The sequence below is a fragment of the Penicillium alfredii genome (assembly GCF_028826965.1).
Source record: "Penicillium alfredii strain IBT 34128 chromosome Unknown utg000004l_segment0_segment0, whole genome shotgun sequence".
In the NCBI taxonomy this organism is placed as follows: Eukaryota; Fungi; Ascomycota; class Eurotiomycetes; order Eurotiales; family Aspergillaceae; genus Penicillium; species Penicillium alfredii.
Window position 1 is genome coordinate 3,642,785 of NW_026622701.1, and position 21,698 is coordinate 3,664,482.

Consider the following 21,698-nt stretch of genomic DNA (forward strand, 5'->3'; position numbering starts at 1 on the left):
GATGAAATGGAGTTTCTCATTGTTTCCCTTTATCTGTCTAACTACTGCTCAAGTAGCCAGAGTAGGATACCTCAATCGCCAGTAGTGCTGTCTCAGCACTTTCTCGACCGCGAACCGCGTCCAATACTCCATCCGTTCCCAGTTGAACCTCGAAGGGCGACGGAACACAGCAGCGAAGTCCTGATATTTGATTCGGTAGGCATTGGAAGTTCCGAGGAACAGCGCGACTAACCCCGGACGGCCTGTTCCTGCGACCTCTTGAAGAGGCGATTCCTCTGTCTCGAATCCGCAGAGCGAATCGGCGCCTCGAGCAATCAGCTCCCGGACGACAGCCGGCTTGTTCTCCAGTGCATATGACAGAGCAGTGTGGCATCGTCCGTCAATTGCATCGATCTCAGCACCGCGATCGAGTAGGAGTCGCACCACTTCCAGGGCGTGGTGGTCGTGGTCGGCCTCGTCTACTCGGGGCACAGCGCAGGTAACAAAAGTCAACAGGCGGCCGCGGCTCCGATTCCAGCCCCGCGGTTGGTATTCGCCATTCACGTCGAAGCCGCAGTCGAGATACAACCGGACAATCTCGGCTTTCTTGTTGCGTGCTGCTTCGGTCAGCGCTGACTCGCATACCGCATCCCCCGGCTGCAGCGTGACACCCATATCGAGTAGCATCTTGAATACCTCCGGTGTGCTGTCTGCGGCGGCGGATTCTAGAATTGTTTCATACTCGTCCAGCTCGTCGAGGGGGCCGAGCCCCGTCTTTTCTAGCATCAGCCGAACCACCGCTGGGTTTCCTTCCTTGAGTGCCGTGCGGACGATTTCGTTTACGTTCTCTGGCTCCTGGATTGTTTCGAGCGCATCTCGTTCCAGCAAGAGGCGAGTAACTGGTTCATGAACGACCCCCACCTTCAGTGAGACATAATACATGAAGGCTTCGTAACCTTGTTGCTCCAGGATGCCATCCAGCCTGTCGCCATCGTCTATCGTGGGAAATCGTTCTCGACCCACGAACATGTCCATTTCATCTTCGTCCTGCATTTTCCCCACGCAGTCTGCCACCCGATCCAGGATTTCTCGTAGGGCAGCTGCTTGGTTGCAGTCTGCTGCCCAAAACGCCGCATGGACTAGCGTGCACTTGAGCATGAAGGGATGCGACTCCATCAACGAATCGAGAATTAGTCCAAGAATCTGAGTATAGCCCCTGCGTGCTGATATTTCCAGTGGTTCGGCGCCCCATTCTAGTCTGAAGGGCTCGTATCCCATATCTAGGAGCCGGCGGACAAATGGCTCATCGCCCCATGCGCATGCAATTAACAGCAAGTAGAAGCGGTCGGACTCACTGCTAGACGCAAGAAGTGTTTCCAGATCCACGCGCTCGAAAATGAGCGCGGCCATGGCCTCTTTCCCCTCGGCGACCATCCGGGCGAGTGCCAGCATATTGAGCTCAGTTTGAAGGTCGGGATAGATCTCCTGGTCGAGCAAGAATCGCACGACAGATTCCCGGCCCTGTATTGCTGCACAATACAGAGGCGTCTCGTTGGGTTCATCCAGACACTGGGAATGGGGATTGGCGCCAGCAACAAGCAGGAACTGAACAACATCCAGCCGGCCCATAAGCGCCGTCCACCACAGCGGCGTCTTACCATCAAAATCAACCGCGTCAACCTCGCACCCGATCTCTTCAACCAGATACCGGATCACAGCCAAGGACCCGTGCTGGGCCGCGAACCCCAGCACGTCGCCGAGTTGCAGCACGGCCGCCGTGTCGTGCTTTGCGCCGTGCTCTACCAGGAACTTGAGCACCTCTAGTCCTCCACATACTGCACCGTGCATGAGTGGGCGCATACGGCCTACTTCTTTGATGACCGCCGGCCCGTATGCGTCCACGAACTCCTGGAGCACGGCCACCTTGCCCTCAGCTGCTGCTTTTGCTAGGGGTAGTTGATCTTTGTTTGCTTTGCGATACGTGTCCATGTACACGCCTGCTGAGAGCAGCTTCCGCAGGGCGTCGAGGTTGCCATTTTCTATAATGCGGTCCAGGCTGCGCGGGGAGTATCGTGTCGCCCAGTGTGGATAGAGACGGGCGGTGGCTAGAGGGTGCAGAGCCCTGCAGGTCTGTGCCACGGCGTTGACTTCCGAGGCATAGTCCAGATGCTGGATTATGTGATGGAGGATTTCGTTGGGGAGTAAAAGTAGAGGCATCTTTGTTTTCGTTTTCTCTCGATGAAGGTGCGGCTGAGAGTTGCAGAAATCGGTGGACACGGCGCCCCACTAATACAACGCCCGCGACTGACTCGCGTGCATGGATGATCTGCGATCATCTATGCTTTCATTGCCCTTAGGTTTGTGGGTGACATTCGCAGATACCGCTTTAGTACTCTGGGTGCTAATCATGCTATATTCTAGAACCAAACGACTGGGATAGACGATATGTTATATAGAAAAGGATTTAGAGGTAGCAAGGAACCGCTTGATTTTCCCAAGCACTCATAAAAGCCCAGTTCATCCCTGGACATTTGAGACATTATAAATTCTATACATAACAAGAAGGACGTCGTAGATGGTATATAAAAAAGAACAGCCAGTGGTCAGGGGGAAAGAAAGGGGAAGACACTCAGTCCGATTCCAGGACTGCCAGGACAGTGTTAGGGCTATCTAGACGCTGGATAGAAGTATTCTCTGCCTTGAGGAAGCAGTTGGCCCATGCCGAGATATTCCCCAGGGAATATTCAGGCTGGGTCCAGCTGGGGACAAACGCGACAGCAAAACACGTCTGGTTGGGCATGTTGTTGATGTTAAACACACCACAGGCTTCCATGCAGTTCTCCCAGCTCTGGGTGATAATTGCAGCCTGGTCGCGGTTGCTCATGTTGCTGCCACAGTACTTCTTGAACTTGGCCGGGGCGTTGGGCGAACGGACATGCGTCGAGTACTCGTCCGATGAGCCGCTCGGCGCGCCACTACCGTCTTCGGGCTTGCAACCGGTGGTTGGGTCGGCGGGCGCGGATGAGCTGGTTGTGTTGGTGGTGGAGGGGCAATTGGTCGAGCTGGATTTTTTGTCGGAGGCTAAGGAGTCGGCGTGCGATCGGCACTGCGAGAGGTTGTCGTTACAGTGCTTCACTGATAGTGATCCGCCTACGCCGCCGCCGATGGCTGCCGCGATAATCACCACGATTAGGGCTAGCAGCAGCCAGAACGATGATGGGACCAGCCCGCAGATGCGACGCTGCGGTTTGTCCACATATTCGGGGACTGTGATCTGTTGAGGAGGCGGTTGTACCAGATATTTTGGTTCTTCTGGGCTTCGGGCATGCAAATCGTCGGGTAGACCCCGTGCGCCTCGCGTCTATATGCCATCCGGTAATGTTAGAGATCATCCTGAATACACAAATCCCATCAAGGAAACAGAGGCCGCAAGAAACAAAGGATATCAGGCAGACAACATACCAAGCCATCAGAATCTGTGAATGCCGTGCTGCGATGACTACCCGGTGAATCTGCCATGGCGCAATGAGCCGGATGTACCGACGTGTGGAATCGATGAGACAGACAGAAAGAAAGCAAGAGAGAGGGGAGATGCGCGAAATTATTCAAGGGGCCCTGTTGGATGTAAATACCGTCATCCAGGATTGTATTATTCTTCCAATACTGGCCCCAGCTGGCAGGGGTGGCCCGATGTTAGTGCTTGCTTAGCGCACACGGTGGTTACAAAACCCTGATCATCTTGTCCTCTCATTGACCAATATCCCTGTCTCGGCCCGCATATCTCGCTCCACATCATCCCCCAATTCAAGGCCGAGCTAAACATAGCATCAAGCCACTCGGGCTCGGGAGCGGGGCATAACCGCCATGCTGCTGGTTCATTGGGAGAGGACGGCAGCTCCCGGGTGTTACCCCTAGTCGTTCACTATGTACGATGCCGAGCTGACTCTTTCTCTCGTGCTCGAGGTAGCTTGGTATCTTTATTGCTATAGATGGAGATCTCTCATCGAAGCCATGATATATATGCCTGTAATGTAGTCCAATATTCTCATCCAGAAAGGCAAGCTTCTTACCGATCGTTGAATGGATCTCGGGCGAACAGGCCCCGCATGGGACTCTTGTGCGGTTGCGTGCCACCACACAAATGATGATACACGTACAGGAGCAAAGATCGACAGGCTCCACTGGGGCTCTCACGGCCAGTGCACGTAGCGTGTGGACATCGCAGACAGCAATTACAGCCTCATACCTCCAATACAGCCCCCACGTGAGGGCGCCTACATAGAGCAAAAGTCGCGACCAAGGCCCAAAAGCTTGATTGAGAACCCTAACCGAGGTCATCGTTGACACTTTACTGGACTTGGGCATTTCTATGTGTATCCTATTACCTATATTTAGATCGTGATTTGTCAACAACTCCGAAAGATGATAACTGCTCTCTCTTATCTGTGTGCCTCCTAAAGGGGATTATTGATAGTTCCAGGTTTCTCGGTTGAGAAAGATCAAACAGTCTAGATGGTTTTAAATGGAAAATTTTGACATATAACGCCGAATAGCCCCTTGAATTATGGTACTAAAGCTGCCCAGAGACTTGCGTTTCATAGAATTTGCAGAGTACAGCCATATCATCTGTATTAGGACACCAGAGGCACTTATCAATGACTCTCCACAAAGACTAGTTCAGCCTTTTTTTTTTTTTTAAAAAAAAAAAAAAAAAAAAAAAAAAACCCCATATCCTTGATAAAGAAAAATCCTCGGGGGAGATGCAACAGTGGAAAATCCATCAATGTTCGGAGACATCGACGAGTCACTTTCAAGCTGGAAACCATGCTCGATTTTTGCATCAAAATAAGCAATGTTGCGGCCAATACAGGCGCGAGGCCCGGTACTGAAGGGAAGATGGGCATTCATCATTCTTTTCTTTTCTTCCGCATCTGCTGTCAACCATTGATCGGGGTTATACTCGGTAGCATGTTTAAAGACAATCTCATCCCGTAAAAGCGAGTATGTTGGTACCGAGACGACCACTTCTTCGGGGGACAAACTTACCCGCGATTTCCTTTTACCGGCGGTGACGATACGCGGGAGACCGAACGAACTGGCTGGGCGAACACGAAGTGACTCGTCAATGCAAGCACGAAGATATGGCAGTCTCGACAGGATATCGTACGGCGGGGGGATATCATCCCCAGGCAGTTTCTGAAGGACCCATGGGTGTGTGTACAACAAGAAAATGGTGTTGGTCATGGCTGCTGTCGTCGCCATTTTTGGCTAGAATGCGGAGGGCGCTCTCTGAATAATAAGGAATCCCGGTTAAGGTGAGTCTATAATTTAGATATTCAGTGTATGACATGTCTTCAGTGGCATTCAACCCAGCAGTATAATTGACAACACCTATAGAGCGGCAGGAGTCTAAATAGGAAAGCCTTCCGCAAATAGAATTCAAGACCTTCCACATTGGTCGACACCAAAGAGAACCCCACCAAATGGGGTGGAACATTTCCTAAACTGGCAAGAATACTCGCTATGTGAAATTGCTTTTCCCGTGGGGGTCTCTGCGGGGGGATCTATTTCCTCCACCCCCCGCTCACATCATTTCAACCTTTCAATCTCTACACATCTTTGGCATCGTTGAATCCCTGGCTCTTTTCAATCCGATTGAATCCAAAATCAGTTTAAGATGACTCAAACATGGCTGGAAGCTCTTTCGCGGCAAAGTAAGTGCTTCTTTGTGGCATTGAATAGCTTCCATGCATCTAAACTGGACCAAAGTCAACATCGATGTCGACTACATGAACCCAGCGTTCACTCTGAGTCTTCTACCAGTCATCCCGCAAGACATGACCAGCAACCAGGGCTATGTACATGAGGAGATGTGCCACCCTGACAATGAGAAATTGTTTCGAGCTGTCGTCGAGGAGTATAGGGGACAAGGATGGCTCGCAATTTACACACGCATGGTCTAATATCCTATACTCTCAACAGTCGAGGTCGATTGGGGATAGCTAACATCATTTATAGGTCGCGCTGATGTGTAAAGCGAATATTGATAACATCAAAGGCCGCGTGCTCGTTCAGACTCTGCCAACGGGGGCTTACGACACCGAGAAAACCCTCGAAAGCGCCCGTGCCTACGCCCGCGAGTTTGAGAAAGTCAGCATCTCCAAAGACCGATTCTGTATCAAGATCCCGTCCACTGGGCCTGCATTGAGTGCCTGTCCTATTCTCCTCACCGAGGGAATTCGTACTCTTGCCACCGCCGTTTTTAGTGTGCATCAAGCGATTGCAGCAAGCCAAGCCGGCTGCTTGTACATCAGTCCTTACTACAATGGTGAGCCATCTAATCAGAGGGGGAGACCTGATGAGATTATGTATTAATCTCTCTTTTTGCTAACGTATTCTCTTCGGCAGACATTTCCTCACACAAGGACCTGGCACTTTGGCCGAAATCAGCGGACCCGGCGCTCCTTCATCCATTTTCTTCGCGATTGATCCAGATTCTGGAGACGTACAAGCGACTCTACGAGGAAACAGGCAAGGAGCAACCATTTGTCAAGCATGCTGGGTATGTCTACTGGCTCATAGATTGAGGATTGAAAATTGAAAATTGCTAACCGTTCCTTGCAAGCTTCCTCTCGCCACAAGAAGCAATGGCGGCTGGTGAGATCGGGTGCCATTCGGCGACCCTTCCCCATTATGTGTTGAGGGAGCTTGCAAAGCTTCCCTATGACAGCTCGCAGCAACCCGGTGAAGGAATTCCGAAGCCAGTTCATCCATATATCGATGCAGCTCCAACTCCTCTCCGCCTCCAAGAGATTGCAAAGCTGGATCCGCTGGCTGCCCAGACATGGAACGGCAAGTTGGCAAGCGCCGATATCGATTACCTCGCAGATCAAGGGACCCTGCTGGACAAGGCGAATGATGAAGACCCGGAAACAAAGCGACGACTTCACGAGGCTCTAGAACACTTCACCATGCTTGAGCGTCAAAGCCAGACTAAGATAGAAGACGCGATGAAGGCCGTCTGAGGTTAGAGATTCGCGGGACTAAAGCTGATGTCTTGGAGACTGTCGCGCTTTAAATAGTTGAATAGATAGAAACATAAATTCGCTTATTCACAAGAGAAATATTTCTATGGAATTCAACCTATTCGGGAAGCTCAAATGATCTAAGTCTGATCAGAGACATGACTGCCTGTTTGGGAGCAAAATCGACTATTTAGGGATACATCCAACCCAAAATGATACTTTCTCTTGACATATCTATTTTACTTGGATGAATATCCCAAAGATCATTGTGGGAAAGTGTGAACTTGCTCTTGTTCTATACTCACTATGCTACTTTCACCTCTAGGATCATTTTCGGCTTCATATATTTGATGCCATTCTATCTGACTTCGATGGAACCTCATTGCGCTCTACATATGGTGAGATATTTTCGGTGCTCTTTCAAAATAGAAAAATCAACACCTACGCCCGTTCTTCGCACGATTCAGCAATTATGAAGTTTTGGAATCAGTGGGCCAAGCCTCAAGCTTTAATGTGAGTGCAAAACGGTTCTTTGTCTTAACTGACTGTGGCTGCAGAATCGGATTCCAGCTTGGTGTCGATCCAAGCGAAATTTTCTCCAAGTCCCACGGACGACGCACCATTGATACACTCGCGTTCAATGACAAGTCAAAGGCCGATTGGGATTGTGAGTCACGACAGAATATGTGCTTATTTGCCAAATTGCCCATGTATGCTAACAGTACTTTGCACGTAAAGATATCAGCTCCATTGAAGGCAGCATGACGGTCAAGTTTGGTTTTGACGCTGCTGGGCTTCCAGGAAGTCGCAACCTGCTTACAGCGCTTAACCTCCACGGAGCCAAATAAGGAATTGTGACGTCTGGGACGCGCGCGTTGATCTATAGTTGGATAAGAATGTTCGGGTTACCACAACCGAAGGTATTTGTCATTGCTGAGGACGTGACCACCGGAAAGCCAGATCCACAAGGGTATTTTCTGGGAAAGAGCCGTCTAGAAATCCGAGACCCAAGTACAATTAGTGTTTTTGAAGACGCTCCAGCAGTTATCAAGGCCGAAAAGGCCGCGGGATTCAAAGTAATCGCGGTTCAAGCGTCATATCCACTAGAGAAATTGCTGGAGGCGGATCCGGATTGGATTGTCGAGAACTTGTGCAGTGTTACTGTGAAGGCTGCTAGCAATTTCAAAGTCCAGATTGAGATCAAGAATGCCTTTCAATAGGTCTTCAACGGAATAAACTTGATACTCATTATTAGGCTCTGGTTATCTAGGCAGCGGATTTGATATTATCGAAACCAATAGCGTGTTGATTCAGTAGAACTCACTCAATCTCTCATTTTAAAGGAGGTTTCAGACGAATTATATACATGACAAAAAGAAATATCTTTTCACAATCACTCAGGTGGTTGCTTCAATTCGCTGTGGATAGGTCAAACCATTCTGTCTTCGGACCTTCTCCATAAAATCCATTATAATCACAGTATCATCCAGTCCCTCGTACCTGCTTTCCTTACTCCGAACAATGGACTTGATTCATGCCAGGACATAGACGAAACATACGGCATGTATAGGTGTGCGGTGTTAGCCTGGAACGAGGGCAAACCTTATTCAGGTGACCTTTATACTACGTGGAACGCTGAGCATTATGCTTTGTATGGAGAATACACAAGGCTTTACGACTTAGCGGGGAGAAGGGATTACTGGAACCTGGTCCTGAAGCCCGTGAAAATTCCATTTACGCAAAAAATAGAATAAGACTTGTGTCTTTTGGGTTTCGTTTCTGCAGAAGTATAGCTAGAACTGATCGATGTAACCTCGCATATTGAAAAGAAAGAAAAAAGAAAAAACTGAATGATCGTAATATAAAGTAACTAGCAATTTATAATAAGGAAACGCAACTCATCACCCGCCAAAATATCATCCTAGCTGCACGCCCCGCAATGCTTCCACTGTGACCAAGCTCCTTGATCCTTGTTGGCAATCAAAAGTTATCTTTGGTCAATGGCCTCGCTCCGACGATCGAACCCATATGAGTTCGCTCGTATTTGTGCCCCCTAGTTCGAATATCCATAAGAACTCTAAGGAAAGGAAGTGGGTTGTCCACGAAAGGCGAGAAAACCGGCCACTCCATTACTCGACGAATCCACTCGTCGACAAAGCCGTCGTTGGACAAATTTTCCTCCAGAATCTTGTCCACGTCGTCCGTAGCAAGGCCAAGGAAGGAGCGGAACCTTTTGTAATCCTCGAAGGAAACGAAATAAAGGCTTCCGGCGAACAGTTCCAGATCTCGAGCTGCATCTTCGGGAGGCTGGTAATTAGCGGCACCAGCCCCGGTGGTGAACAAGTCGAGATTCCTAAAAGACTGCATTGTGTTGGTTGTTCGTGGACGGTATAAATGAAGACGAGAGTAGGGCGATTTGCGGATCACAGGCAAAAGCTCATTGGCTTCGTGCTGGCTGACGATGACCATGTCATCGCTGTAAATACTTGACAAGACCCAGTTGACAGGTTTCATGAATTCATCGTTCATGTCACGCTTCTTGAGCTGTACAGTGGCGATGAAGTCCTTGGTGACCCATAGCTGAGATCCTAGACAGTGGGGGAAAGTCGTGTCACCAACTGAAGTATTTTGCATGCTCATGAACGCCCGTTGAATTGCCGTAGAACTGCCTCCAGATTTGGCTTTTCCAAAATTGGCGAAATGTTTCACGTTCTCATCAAGAATGTGCTCACGGGGTAAGTGCGGAGGAGGGCGATACATTTGTTGCTCTCGTTCAACCTCGCACTCAACCTCCCTTTCCTGCTCCTCGTGAAGAGAGCAGTAGCTTATGCCTAAATCTGTGGCCAATTTTCGCCCCTCCAGGAGATCTTTGACTTGAGGGTTATCGATGTCCCATCCGGGATTGCTTTGCGCCGAAGAGGTGGGCGGTCTTGCCCAGGGAGCGTAAAGCTCAGCAAGGGTTCGTGCTTCAGGCTCCTGAACGCGAGTGAGAATTCCCGGGCGAAAGTTGTGTTGAGAAGTCAATGACCTCCACAGTTGCATCCGTCTGTGGTACTGAAGTCCATGGTTTATCCAAAGAGGCCGCAGATTATCCAGACTGAGACAGGTCTGCGTCATCGTCCACTGAAGCACATGAACCGAAGTAAACCCTTCAAGCGATTCGGTGTTGAAAAGAGCTTGCATACTGTGACTGACCTCGGGGGGCACGAGGAAGACCACAGACTGGTTTTTGTCAAGCTTGCGCATTCTATTGCACGCTACCTTGATGTTAGAAGCTGACTCTATATACCCGTATTTTGGTGGAATAAACAAACCTTGGACGAGTGGATCCTTCGTCAAACGGGGCCCCAGTATCACAGCTGCTCGAGCATCACAGGGCAACTTGAGGTCAACACCCCGCGAATGCTCTTGATCAAGAAATACCAAACAAGCATTCATTCGTTGCCGGAATAAAGATGAAAACAACGGTTCAATATGTCCTTGACGATCAACCACCATGACTTCATCTTCATTATTGAAGAAAATTGCCGCTTCAATTTCAGACTCAGACGTCATAGAAAGCCAGCGCTGGGCAACAGATTGATTTCGGTATTCCAAAATCTGTGCACCCACGTCGATCAAAACGCGAGCGTTGCAGTCCCTGCAGATAGTTTCCAGAAGCTGATCCACATTAAGATGTCCGCCATTCTCATCCTGTGCTAGTACACATTGGCGATTATTCTCTCGAAGCAAGAGACCAAGGACCATGGCATTATTGTGGAGCAGCTGGGGGAGGTCACACTGATGAATTGAATGGGGGAGGAGAAATCGATTGTCATTTGTTCCACTGAAGCCTGTTGTGCGTTGCTTACCCGACTGGGATGGGATATCCCACGCCGATGTTGTAAGCTTCCTAGGGAACTCCTTTGCCGCTTTTGGAAACACGGATTGAGAAAGATAGAAATTGATGACCTCTCTCTGAAACCGTAATAGGGGGTAAATTAAATTTTCAAAAGCTCTGCTGTCTTCAATGTTCACCCCGGTGAACGCTCGTAATCCATCTGGAAGCTCATGAGCACATCTGGATATCCAGTTCTGGAAAATAATTGAAGGGTCGTTCTCTTTACCCAAGCGCGTAAAGCACCCAAGCAGCTGGCCCAGGGTCAGTCCTTCATAGTAGTAGCTGAGACATGTCAGAGTAATCGCCACATCAGAGTGGCCGAATTCTGCGTTGTCGGACGGGACACCTTTGGCCCGGTATGGAACGACCATAGAACAGCGAGAGGGATGTAGACCGTAATTGACCAGCCAGCGCTTCCTGGTGAGGATGAATTTCAAAATTCCATGCGCGAAAAAACCACGTAAGACGAGAAGCTTCTGCAGAAAGATGCCATGGCTGAATATATCAGCCAATTTGCTTAACTATATCAGATTTTGGGGTGCCAACCTAGAATAGCGAAATTTTGGGGCCTATGTGGCTAAAATAATGACCTAATCAAGACAAGCGCACCTTCACATAACCCAGCTTACCAACTTCTATGGTTGCCTCGTCATCTTCCCTTTCTCACCTTTTCTGGGTTGTCATTTTTATCAATTTCATCATTGAAATGGAAACCCGATCAAAACGAAAGCGAACAGACTCTGCACGACAGGGACATTCGGCCACCCCTCGCCCCAACCCCACGCCCCCACTCCCAACTGACGCGTCGACCGACTCCCGATCTCCCTCTCCGAATGACCACAAACGGCGTCGATCCAATCGTCCACCTCGCCCTCCTTCCACCGTCCCGAGTATTTCCTCCGTCGAACCCGCCAGTCAGAACACATGGCAGAACCGGAAGAACCTAGCAGAGGCTCGCATTGACGAATACAAGGTTGCCGGTCGTCCCAAGGACGACCTCCTGGCCAAGACACTTAAGGCAATACTGGACTATCTGCCTGAAGGCGGTCGTGATCAACTGGCTAGCGACATCATTGGTGTGGGAGACGATGATCCCATTCTGTGGGAAGTATTCGACAATTTCCGGACTGGAGTCCTTGAGGCCTGTAAGTTTGCGTTACTTGCCCAGTCGATAAACAGGTTCTTTTTTGGATTTTTTTTTCGCTAATATCTTGACTCTAGTCAAATCAACTACAAAGACCTTCTCTGTTACACCGTCTCCACACCACAACCGCCGGGCTAGTATCGACAAAGTAGCTGCCAAGCTACCTGACCCACAAGTCCGTTCTCAGGAATGGGCCAACGCTTGCCTCAACCGCGACAATCACCGCTGTGTCATAACTGGAGCCGTCACAGAAAGCGAGTGGATCGAGCAAGGTGAAGTAGGGGGGCAGCTCTGGGGGAAACTGGAAGTGCATCACATCATTCCCTTCTCCTTAGGGGGTTTTGACAAAAAGGTACTGTAATATCCCGAACTCACAGTTTTATATATGACAAGAAGGTTGACTTTGATAGGACCATCATGATATTGCTGTCAAATGGGCCTCGATCTACAACGCCTTTCCCGCTATCAAAAAAATGCAAGCCTCGAAGATTAACATGATCGAGAACGGGATTACTTTACTCAGCCAAATACACAGTCAATTTCAAGCGTTCAAAATTGCGTTACAGCCAACAGTAAGGCTTTTTCTTCCAAACTTATTAAATAGTTATACTGATTTATATTTTAGGAGACTGCCAACTTTTACAAGGTCAAGAAATACAAATCTTTAGACCCTTTTATTTTTCGTGTGATCCCAGATGATGCTTCCGTTACCCTTCGACAGTCTACCGGCCACGAGAATAAATCCCTACCTAACAGGGACTTTCTCGACACTCATTTCCGTCTTTGTGAAATATGGCATGCTTCCGGTATGGCTGAGGAACGTGAGTATAATTTTAGGCGTTGGGAGTCTATTAAACAGGGTACGCAGGGGCATTTTTTACAAAATGATGGGTCAACTGATCTCACTGAATTCCTCCGAGCCGCTTTCCCCAGTGTTGCTCAATATGCATAGGATGATGCTACCGTTACTATCAGATGACCGACACCTATATTAGCTAGCTACAGGTAGACCATTCAAGATTTTACAATCCACCAACTTGTGCCATTCTGGTAGCACGTCCTGTTCATCCTGAGGGGACCCTCAGGGTGAAGGGGAGGGGTTTCCCCGGTCTTCATCACTCTATACAAGATCGCTAATTTCTTCCTGCTCGGGCACCCGAGTCCTAGGGAGTGCCAACCGCGTTGGCGCGGTGGGTCGTCTTCCTTCATCGAGCCAACCGATTTTCTAATCCGCACCAACAAAAAGGGTTTGCAAATCCGGGATAATCCATCTCTACTGCTGCCAACCCTGCTGCTGTTAACCCTGCTACTGCCAAACCTGCTACTACTAACCTGCAGTGCCCCTATCAATTCTCAGCCACATGGCAATTCTTATAGTTATTGACAATCACATAGAAGAAAATCGACCCAACTTAATGATATGAATCACTTTATACCACCCGAGGTCTATCCAGGATAATCTTCGCCTCCTGCGGCATCCACCAACTCTTCCCTTCCTCGCCAGGGAACGCAAACGCATCTATACTCTCAGCCTTCATCTCCACACTATATCCAGGCTCCATGGGAGTCACGTAGTACCCCTCCTTCACGCTGGACGGGTGCACAAAGTGCTTATGCAGGTGATCCACATACTCCAGCACCCTCTTCTTGCCTGTGACGACCACGTAGTCAATAGTGCTCAGGTACTGCGTGTACTTGGGCAACCCAACACCACCGGAGTGCGGCACAATCGGGACGCCGGACTTGCGTGCCAGCAGAAGGATGGCCAGCACCTCGTTCACGCCGATGACGCGGCATGCGTCGGGCTGGAGCAAAATGACGCTGGAGACTACCCAGCTCTTTGAATACGCCTTCACCCAGTGGCGATGCCTCAAAGGCATCGAGGATCACAATGTTTTGATCATGGTCGAAAGTTGCCATCCATCCACAATTTTGAGCCGCAAGAAGAAATGCAACAACCCCTGGTAATGTTAGACAGGGGCAGGTATTGCAACAATGCTCACTTACCAGTTGAGCTGAGATTTTCCAAAGATGTCTCGAGAGACGATTTGGGGAGTGTACCCTGGTCCTCGACCCTCATCCAATTTTCCAGCATGCGCAGGGCAGGCTGTAAGCGTGGTTGGTGTTCCGAAGGGCTCTTTCCAACGAGAGATACCAAGGCATCCTCGACCATAGCCAGCAGCCTGGCTTCAAGGTGTGGTGCATTCGGCTCTCTTGCCTGTGGGAGTTTGGGAGGAAAAATGACATTATGAAACAAAAAGAAGAAGAAATCCCGATCCATATCCATGTCCGCACTTCTCTTGGGATGAAAGTGAAGCCTTTGATGAAAAGGAATGAAAGATGGGAATGAAAAAAAGAGAGATCAACTAACGAGAGAGTGATGATGATAAGTGAGGTTGATTGGAATGAAAGAAGACAAAGGAAGTAGAGAGAATAATAACAAGACAGTGAAAGCTTGAGTCGCGGGTAGATGTAGATGGTCGGAGTTGAAAGGCAAGGAGAGAGAGAGAGTAGACAAAAGTCTTTCTGAAACGAGAATTCAAGTCTTGACTCCTTGAATTCAAGCAACAGATATGGTCAGGTTTTCAGAACTTGCTCTCCCCCCGAAATATTTTCCTTGTGGGATTGAACTGAAAGCCGTCGGACCTGCGTGTTTTGATATCAAGCAATCCGATGAAACGACTGAAAAAGTGAACATAGAAAGAGGGGAATGGGAAAAGGAACAAGTGAAAATAAGACCCAGCTACAAGCCACTGACGCTCCCTTCACTCAGCTATAGGAAGTGTAGTAGAGACTAATAATTAGAATCTTATAGCTTTCATACTGAACCTCTATTGTATTTCAGGGGCTTGATGATTCACTATATCCTCGGATATATGGCCGTGGTTAGTACTGCTATTAATGCTTTATTATTATCTTTTACTGCCATTTCGAATACCCATTATTTTCTTTCGGTTCCTTTGTTCTCTATCGTCTTTAGAACTTTTGCTTCCCTCCCTGTAGCTATCCAGGGACTATATAGTGTGATATGAGGTGACATCCATATATTAAAGTTTCTTTGCCAGCTAAATCCAGTAATTTGTTTAAGACCAGGATATATATGCCGAGGGAACTTCTCGCTATGATATACCACCATCCTCCGTCCGTACCCATCTTTATCCCTGATATCCATAGCTATCCACGGGCATTCCACATCCTCAAATCCCCAGCTTGTGTATTGTGCTGCTCACCCCAAAGAGAAAGCCCCACGACTGAGGGCTTTTCTTTTTCTATCCTCCGTGCCCGGTCGACTAGGGTCGGCTGGCAAGCAGCCAACGGATTTCCCATGCATAGCCATCTCACGCCTGGAAGGCTCGAAAGTGCCTTCAGTAATTTTTTAATGGAGATGCCATCGTAAGTCTGCTGTGCAAGCAGATCGATCCCCTCGGACTTGAGATGGATGGCAAAAGAGCCGAAGGCGATGGAATTGCAGGCAAAGCAGGGACGCACGCCAGTATCCGCGATGTTCATGGGAGAATGAAGCAGTTGAAAGAATTCTTTAATGAATTGTTGCCGGGCTTGATCGATGCTTTCTGGTTACATAGTAATCACAAGGAGATCTGAAGAGCGCTATGGTTGGAAGATTTGTCCTTCAAGACAAGTACGAACGCAACTCACCTACAATCCATAATAGACTCGGAAGTTTCAGTCAATGATGGGGCCGGTGCTCAGCCTTTTGGCAAGCACAGTATCGTAACAAAATGCCTTCTGTCGTCGGAATATCCACGCCAGCCAAATGCAACGGTCCAGCTCATGCAGGTCTATGCAGTCTGTTGACGGATCAACCTTGACTTTGAGCCAATCTGAAAACATGAGCTTCAAGTCTTTGAAGCACTGGATATAGTCCGCGAATATAGTGATGCCACAGAGTGTATCGAGGCTGACTTTGGTCGGGAGCTCGCTCAGGCGGCAATGAGGAGAAAATGAGAACGGCTTCAGGATCGAAGTCACAAAGCCTAAACTCCACAGATCCAGTGCTAGCAAGTGTTTTGGCTTCTGCCCAGGGACTGCTGAGTCTGGCTTGGAAGTAAGGTGAGATATGAGTGAGGTACTTGGACGAAACAAGGAACTACACAGTCGAGTCATCATCATGGCTGTTTTCATTTCCGTCGGTCTCTGCTGGGTGGGACAGGGGCTGGAGGCATGGGGGGGTTGAGGAGTCTTCATGCTCGGAATTATCAGTGAGTTCTATCCAATATCCAGGATCTCGACTTGAAACATACCAGCAGCATCATCTTTATCGTCTTCCAGAGACATAACCAAGGTAAGATCCCCGGAAGGATTCAGATAGCAATCAATCTCATTGGCTGGGGCTGCCATTGCGATTGGAGGTCTTTTTGATGAGAAGACCTATTGTGTGAGGTGGGATGTGGGATGATTGAACAAAACTATTGGTCTCAAGATGCGCCGGCGTAGATGCGTGGATCAGATGCAGGTTGCTCTTCGTTTGTCACTTGAGTCTCTCAAGCTCAATGCGAGAATGTATTCCAGATTCTAGCACTGTGACCCAGGAGATGCGAGTGATGCGTTTGTATAATTAAAGTGCAGATAGATAGAGATCAAATACCTGAAGAGACGAACCTTTTTCTGCTACCTTTAGCTACTAGCAAGCAGAGTGAATTAAGATTTGAGAACATACTGTTAACAAAATAACGAGAGGCAGGTCTTAACTTCAAGGAGTCTTCGAAGGGGGAGTCGGAAATAGATAGATATGAGTCGTGGTAACGCGAAAAAGATAATGCCGAGATATAGGGCACGCTTATAGACAATACAGGATCTTAATTTGTTAGCACAATGATTCTAGATATCTCAAAGGGAAAATAATTAATAAGGATCGTAGGTACCCAAAAATAAATACCAGATTCCAGGGTTGCTTAGGTGAAAAGTATCAGGAAGAAACGTATAAGATGCAACAAGCCATATATTATTCATTTGTTATGCTTACCAACCTTGGCGCTGTCGATTTCCCGCACTTTCTTGCTAGCCTTAATGAGCCGCTGCTTGTCTGGAAGGGCTTAGCACCTCCAGTATATTATTCGACTTACATATTAGTTCCTTTGTGTTGGCAGCAATGTGGTTGGCCTTGGCTAAAAGCTGTACCAGCTTCAGGTCATAATATCTCGTTTTTCATCTCGACCGAAAACTTAGCCTTAGCTTTTAAGTGTTTGATGCTCACCATATTAGCGAGATGCGGGTTCATTTGCAGCGCGAATCTAGTCCTAGGGCTTTCGCGTTTATAGTATTTTAACTACACCAGCAAGACTCTTTAGAGAATGCGGCCCGAAGGACCTCAGCGAGGTCAGTTGGCCCATCCTCTTGTAAGGAATGTCCAGACGTATCCTGTTTGATATAGGCCTAACGGCTGAAATCATAATCACTTTACTCGGCCATACCACAGCCATGCTATGTTCCATAAAGCCAAAATGAGTATCAAGAAAGTCCCTATTAGGTAGGGGTTTATTCTCGTGGCCCGCAGATTGTTAAAGTAGTATTTCTCTAGGATCACACAAAGGACGAAAGGGTCCAAAGAGGTGTATTTCTTGACCTGGAAGAAGTTTAGCAGTTCCCTAGAATATAAATTAGCATAAATGTTTACTCACTTTGGAATAGAAAGCCTTACCGTTGGCTGGAGCGCGATCTCGAATGCCTGAACCTGACTATATACTTAACTGAGGGTTGACCCCGTTTTCGATGATGTTGATCTTCGAGACTCGGATTGCTATGAGTCGCAGGAAAGGTAGCAGCAGATACCGAGGGCTATTCAATAGCAATGTTGTGATAGCCCTACCGAGACTAGGCTTCTTGTTATATCGCCTGGTCTTTCTTAAGAGATTAGTTCACTACTCCTTCTTCTTCTTCTTTTTTATTTTTATTTTTTTAAATACTTAAAACCTTTTAGTAAATTTCTTTATTTTTATCTATACTTCTTAGTCCTTTTTCTTAAATTATTTCTTCTATTCACTTTTTAATTCCTTTTCTAACTCTTTGGAAATTTCTATTTCTCCCTCTTCTTTCTATAATTATCCTGGTTAGCTGGACTAAGGTCACATGAGCGCTAAGAAATCATTCGGAAGTTATTTCGCTACGGTCATAATCTGGTAGGATTAATGCTCTAGGCAGCTTTCTAGGAACAAAATTTAGGTCTCAAAGGTACACTTTTAGCTAGCACGTCACTACACTAAAAGGGAGCTTCTGAGGCTCTGGCTCCCGTCAAGGCCTCTTGGACACTGAATGCAGTAATGACATATATTCATTATGCCTGTAATATCTATTTGTCCAGAGAAGTCTTTATCAACAAAGCCATTGATCATGCATATCAAAAAACCGAAAAATGCAACTAGGCCACGAAGCCCATGTAGTTGACCAAAAGAGACCAGGTGTTTACCGGTATGTGTCATTAAAAGTAGCTCGGGAACAGCCAGCTCAGCTTCTTTCGGGCCTCGGGGTTCCAATGGGGCTGAGGGGTGCTGACACCGAACTTGATCGAGCCTGCCAGGTGCTTGGCCTGGACAAGCTCGGAGTGCTCATCGCCAGCCAATGCGTCGAGAACAGTGGTCACAAAGCGGCGGGCATTCTCGGCATTGGCTTTCATGTGGCCCATGACCATCTCGACGGTGACGCCCGCTGTGGACTCGTGCCAGCAGTCATAGTCCGTGGACATGCAGATCATCTGGTAGGCTATCTCAGCCTCGCGGGCCAACTTGGCCTCGGGGAGGGCAGACATGTTGATCACGCTGCCACCCCAGGAGCGGTACACCTTGCTCTCCGCACGGGTGGAGAATTGGGGACCCTCTATACCAAGACAAAAAGTCAGATTAGTCACGAATCAAATTCCAAGTCAAGTGGTATACATACCTATGCAGACAAGAGTGCCTTGGTCATGCAACACCACACCGTCTCCCTCCAAGCTGTGTCCACATGCCCGCACCACGTTGGCAATGCCCTCATCGAAGGGGTCTCCGAAGGGAACGTGAGCAACGACGCCGCCCTCGAAAAAGGTCCAAGGCCGCACCCCCTTCGTACGGTCAATGATCTGGTCAGGGATGACAAAGTCCCGCGGCTTGATCGCCTCTTGAAGACTGCCGACGGCGGAGAACGCGATGATGCTGCGGACACCGATGGAGCGGAGCGCCGCGATATTGGCGCGGGCAGGGACCTCGTGGGGTGCCAGCTGGTGGTGGAGGCCGTGTCGGCTCAGGAAGGCGACGGCAACAACCTTGTCATTGTGCTTACACTGGTGGTGCAAAATGGTGATCGGCGAAGAGGGCGTGCCCCACGGGGTTGAGGGAGACAGCGAGGCAACTTGTGTAAAGCCAGGGAGCTCACGCAGGCCAGTGCCACCGATGACAGCGATGCGGACGGGGCCTGTGCGAGTGCGAAGTGGTCAGCTCATACAGCGCTTACATGCCAGCAAGTGGGGTGCAGGGGTGAATAAGTCAGGAAAGTAGTCCTAGGGCGCACGCACCGTCATAGGTGTCAGGAAGAGAAGCCATTCTCCGAGCTAACTGTTTTGCAGACTCAATTCGTCGCAGCGGTTTCGAGAGAGAAGAAAGTTGGCGAAGACCGACCCAGCGCATGTCGCGCTGCGGTCAATTTCAATTGCGCCTTAGGCCCCTCCGATTGTGTTGCTGCCCCACTTGGGGTTTGTTTCTAAGGCAGCCATGGGTTTATGCCTTGGGTATAAGGCGACAACTTCACCACCGTTAGCCCTAAGCATTTCAGTCCGAAGTTGAAGGCGAACTCTTTCCGGGGGTTTTCCGTACCAAAAGATTGGGCACAAGCCACCGGTCCTAATTTGCCAGTAAATGGTTTCAGACTGAGCATAATGATTGCTTTTTCTAAGTTTATTTCAAAGCCAGCTGTATATATCATGAGAGCCGCCAGGAAAAAGTGTGAATAAAATAAATATTTCTAGACCCTTGAGATAGTTCTATTTCGAAGAACTGGGGCTTTCGAGATTAGGTCGCCTATGTAGGCGAGCCCTGCAATATGGGTGGCCCTAAGCAGGCATGGCGGGTGGCCTTGAGCGGGCAGAGTGGGTGACAAACAGACAGTATACCTGGGGTATTATTGTGTCTCCTATTCAATGAACGCAACATTTGGGGCTTCGAGGCAGAGAAGAACAGTAGCTGATTTGGCTAAATCAGAAACGGCCCATGGCCTCCGCCAGACGGATCAGACAGATTTGCAAAGCCTGGCATGATTGGGCGCAAGATGCAGCCTAATTTGGTCAATATACTCCGCATTAAATATTCGTATCTAAGATTAGAGATGTCGATTATGCTTGTTCAGCCAGTACTATATTCTTGATTCTTGGCCTGGGGGAGGGTGTCCTGAGAGATTTAATATCCAACTTTGGCTCACTTAAAACTATAAAGCCCTCGAAGTCTTCCCACTATTATTTGACTTTGATTGGAATATATCTCGTGTCTACTTGCGTGTTTCTTGGAACAGGTTTTGAATGCACCAATGTTACCATTGACACCATGCAGTTCTGGCCTACCCTAGTGTTGGGTCTGCTATCTTGCATAGTCCATGCTAGTCCTCTCACCATAAATGAGGAGAAGAGAGATGATCTTTCCTACGAGGAAATGTTCAAGCAGGCTGAGCACTTCTTCCCGGGAGTCTGGTGGAAATCGGCACGAGATACCTGCAGCGAAAAACAATTCAAAGCCTTATACGAAGCGACATCCGGCACCATAGGCTTGCTCAATGGTTTGGAAGAGAAGTCATATGGCGATGACGATCTCGGTTTATCACCTGCATGGTATCACTTCTTCATGGACGGGAAAATCTGGCAAGCGGTAAGATGTCCTGGAACCCAGTCATCAGCCATTCTGACGGTCGGCAACTAGCAATATCCCGAGGAGTTTTCGTCGATGCTTGGTATGAAGCGAATTCCTGATTACCATACTTTTGCATTCTCCGGCTAATCGTGCCCACAATTCTATTCAGGTATCTACAACCAGACTAGATTTTTTATCCAAAATGGACGCGCCGAGAAGAAGAGTAAGGCCGAACGACAACTTAGAGTTGCCTATGTCTGTGGAGATGAACATTTTTACAGTACTTGCAGAAACAAGCCCAAAACGTATGTCACCTTTGACCGCTCATTCACTACCACAGCTAAACACATACATAGACAAGCCTATGTCCCCAAGCTTCCAACAAGGCTGGAAGGCTGTACAAATTGTTTTACAGTCTCTTTCTGCCCCGGGTTTTTCAACTTGGACCCGGTTGTGGATGTGGTCAAGGGAAACCACTGGAAAAAGGAAGACCTCAGTGATCAGAAGCTCATTTCCCGAGAACACGCCCTCTTCCATGAATGGATGCACGTTGACTTGATCGGACAATCCTGGCACAGTGAGTTTTCTTCACTTGGATTCTGTTAATTACTTATTTTTTGTTCAGTGGTGGATCTCAAAGATCGAGATATCAAGGGTGATGGCTACAAGCATGATGTCTACGGCGCTACCTTTTGTGGCGACTATGCGTGGAAATATGGCGACGAGAGGAAGGTGAACTATGAAATCCGACTGAATGGTGAGTTCCAAAGCCACTCGATCCACTACATTGGCTGTCAGGTGCATAATTGGCTAATGCAATGCGTTTCGGGCAATTGTCACTATAG

General features: G+C 48.4%; 11 protein-coding genes across 11 annotated transcripts; 5 read left to right on the forward strand and 6 right to left on the reverse strand.

Annotated features, from left to right (window-relative positions):
• Positions 1-48: 48 nt before the first annotated feature.
• NUU61_003033 (uncharacterized protein) lies at positions 49-2,196 on the reverse strand (the record flags this gene model as incomplete). The annotated part of the gene is made up of 1 exon (XM_056653615.1): positions 49-2,196. The coding sequence occupies one exon, from the start codon at positions 2,194-2,196 to the stop codon at positions 49-51; it is 2,148 nt and encodes a 715-aa protein (XP_056514682.1).
• Positions 2,197-2,608: 412 nt separating this feature from the next.
• Positions 2,609-3,498, reverse strand: NUU61_003034 (uncharacterized protein; the record flags this gene model as incomplete). Its single annotated transcript, XM_056653616.1, has 2 exons — positions 2,609-3,340; positions 3,442-3,498. The coding sequence occupies 2 exons, from the start codon at positions 3,496-3,498 to the stop codon at positions 2,609-2,611; spliced, it is 789 nt and encodes a 262-aa protein (XP_056514683.1).
• A 2,158-nt stretch (positions 3,499-5,656) lies between these two features.
• Positions 5,657-7,004, forward strand: NUU61_003035 (uncharacterized protein; the record flags this gene model as incomplete). Its single annotated transcript, XM_056653617.1, has 5 exons — positions 5,657-5,693; positions 5,749-5,936; positions 5,998-6,307; positions 6,388-6,541; positions 6,605-7,004. 5 exons carry the CDS (start codon positions 5,657-5,659, stop codon positions 7,002-7,004), a joined length of 1,089 nt encoding a protein of 362 aa, XP_056514684.1.
• A 472-nt stretch (positions 7,005-7,476) lies between these two features.
• On the forward strand, positions 7,477-7,852 carry NUU61_003036 (uncharacterized protein; the record flags this gene model as incomplete). The annotated part of the gene is made up of 3 exons (XM_056653618.1): positions 7,477-7,517; positions 7,562-7,671; positions 7,743-7,852. The coding sequence occupies 3 exons, from the start codon at positions 7,477-7,479 to the stop codon at positions 7,850-7,852; spliced, it is 261 nt and encodes an 86-aa protein (XP_056514685.1).
• Positions 7,853-7,900: 48 nt separating this feature from the next.
• Positions 7,901-8,224, forward strand: NUU61_003037 (glycerol-3-phosphate phosphatase; the record flags this gene model as incomplete). The annotated part of the gene is made up of 1 exon (XM_056653619.1): positions 7,901-8,224. The coding sequence occupies one exon, from the start codon at positions 7,901-7,903 to the stop codon at positions 8,222-8,224; it is 324 nt and encodes a 107-aa protein (XP_056514686.1).
• A 760-nt stretch (positions 8,225-8,984) lies between these two features.
• Positions 8,985-11,255, reverse strand: NUU61_003038 (uncharacterized protein; the record flags this gene model as incomplete). The annotated part of the gene is made up of 1 exon (XM_056653620.1): positions 8,985-11,255. The coding sequence occupies one exon, from the start codon at positions 11,253-11,255 to the stop codon at positions 8,985-8,987; it is 2,271 nt and encodes a 756-aa protein (XP_056514687.1).
• A 335-nt stretch (positions 11,256-11,590) lies between these two features.
• NUU61_003039 (HNH endonuclease signature motif containing protein) lies at positions 11,591-13,023 on the forward strand (the record flags this gene model as incomplete). Its single annotated transcript, XM_056653621.1, has 5 exons — positions 11,591-12,029; positions 12,106-12,380; positions 12,439-12,600; positions 12,654-12,849; positions 13,004-13,023. 5 exons carry the CDS (start codon positions 11,591-11,593, stop codon positions 13,021-13,023), a joined length of 1,092 nt encoding a protein of 363 aa, XP_056514688.1.
• A 435-nt stretch (positions 13,024-13,458) lies between these two features.
• On the reverse strand, positions 13,459-14,201 carry NUU61_003040 (uncharacterized protein; the record flags this gene model as incomplete). The annotated part of the gene is made up of 2 exons (XM_056653622.1): positions 13,459-13,856; positions 14,036-14,201. 2 exons carry the CDS (start codon positions 14,199-14,201, stop codon positions 13,459-13,461), a joined length of 564 nt encoding a protein of 187 aa, XP_056514689.1.
• A 1,511-nt stretch (positions 14,202-15,712) lies between these two features.
• On the reverse strand, positions 15,713-16,387 carry NUU61_003041 (uncharacterized protein; the record flags this gene model as incomplete). The annotated part of the gene is made up of 2 exons (XM_056653623.1): positions 15,713-16,083; positions 16,291-16,387. The coding sequence occupies 2 exons, from the start codon at positions 16,385-16,387 to the stop codon at positions 15,713-15,715; spliced, it is 468 nt and encodes a 155-aa protein (XP_056514690.1).
• Positions 16,388-18,464: 2,077 nt separating this feature from the next.
• NUU61_003042 (S-methyl-5-thioadenosine phosphorylase) lies at positions 18,465-19,644 on the reverse strand (the record flags this gene model as incomplete). Its single annotated transcript, XM_056653624.1, has 3 exons — positions 18,465-18,859; positions 18,923-19,432; positions 19,533-19,644. The coding sequence occupies 3 exons, from the start codon at positions 19,642-19,644 to the stop codon at positions 18,465-18,467; spliced, it is 1,017 nt and encodes a 338-aa protein (XP_056514691.1).
• A 909-nt stretch (positions 19,645-20,553) lies between these two features.
• Positions 20,554-20,922, forward strand: NUU61_003043 (uncharacterized protein; the record flags this gene model as incomplete). Its single annotated transcript, XM_056653625.1, has 1 exon — positions 20,554-20,922. The coding sequence occupies one exon, from the start codon at positions 20,554-20,556 to the stop codon at positions 20,920-20,922; it is 369 nt and encodes a 122-aa protein (XP_056514692.1).
• Positions 20,923-21,698: the final 776 nt, after the last annotated feature.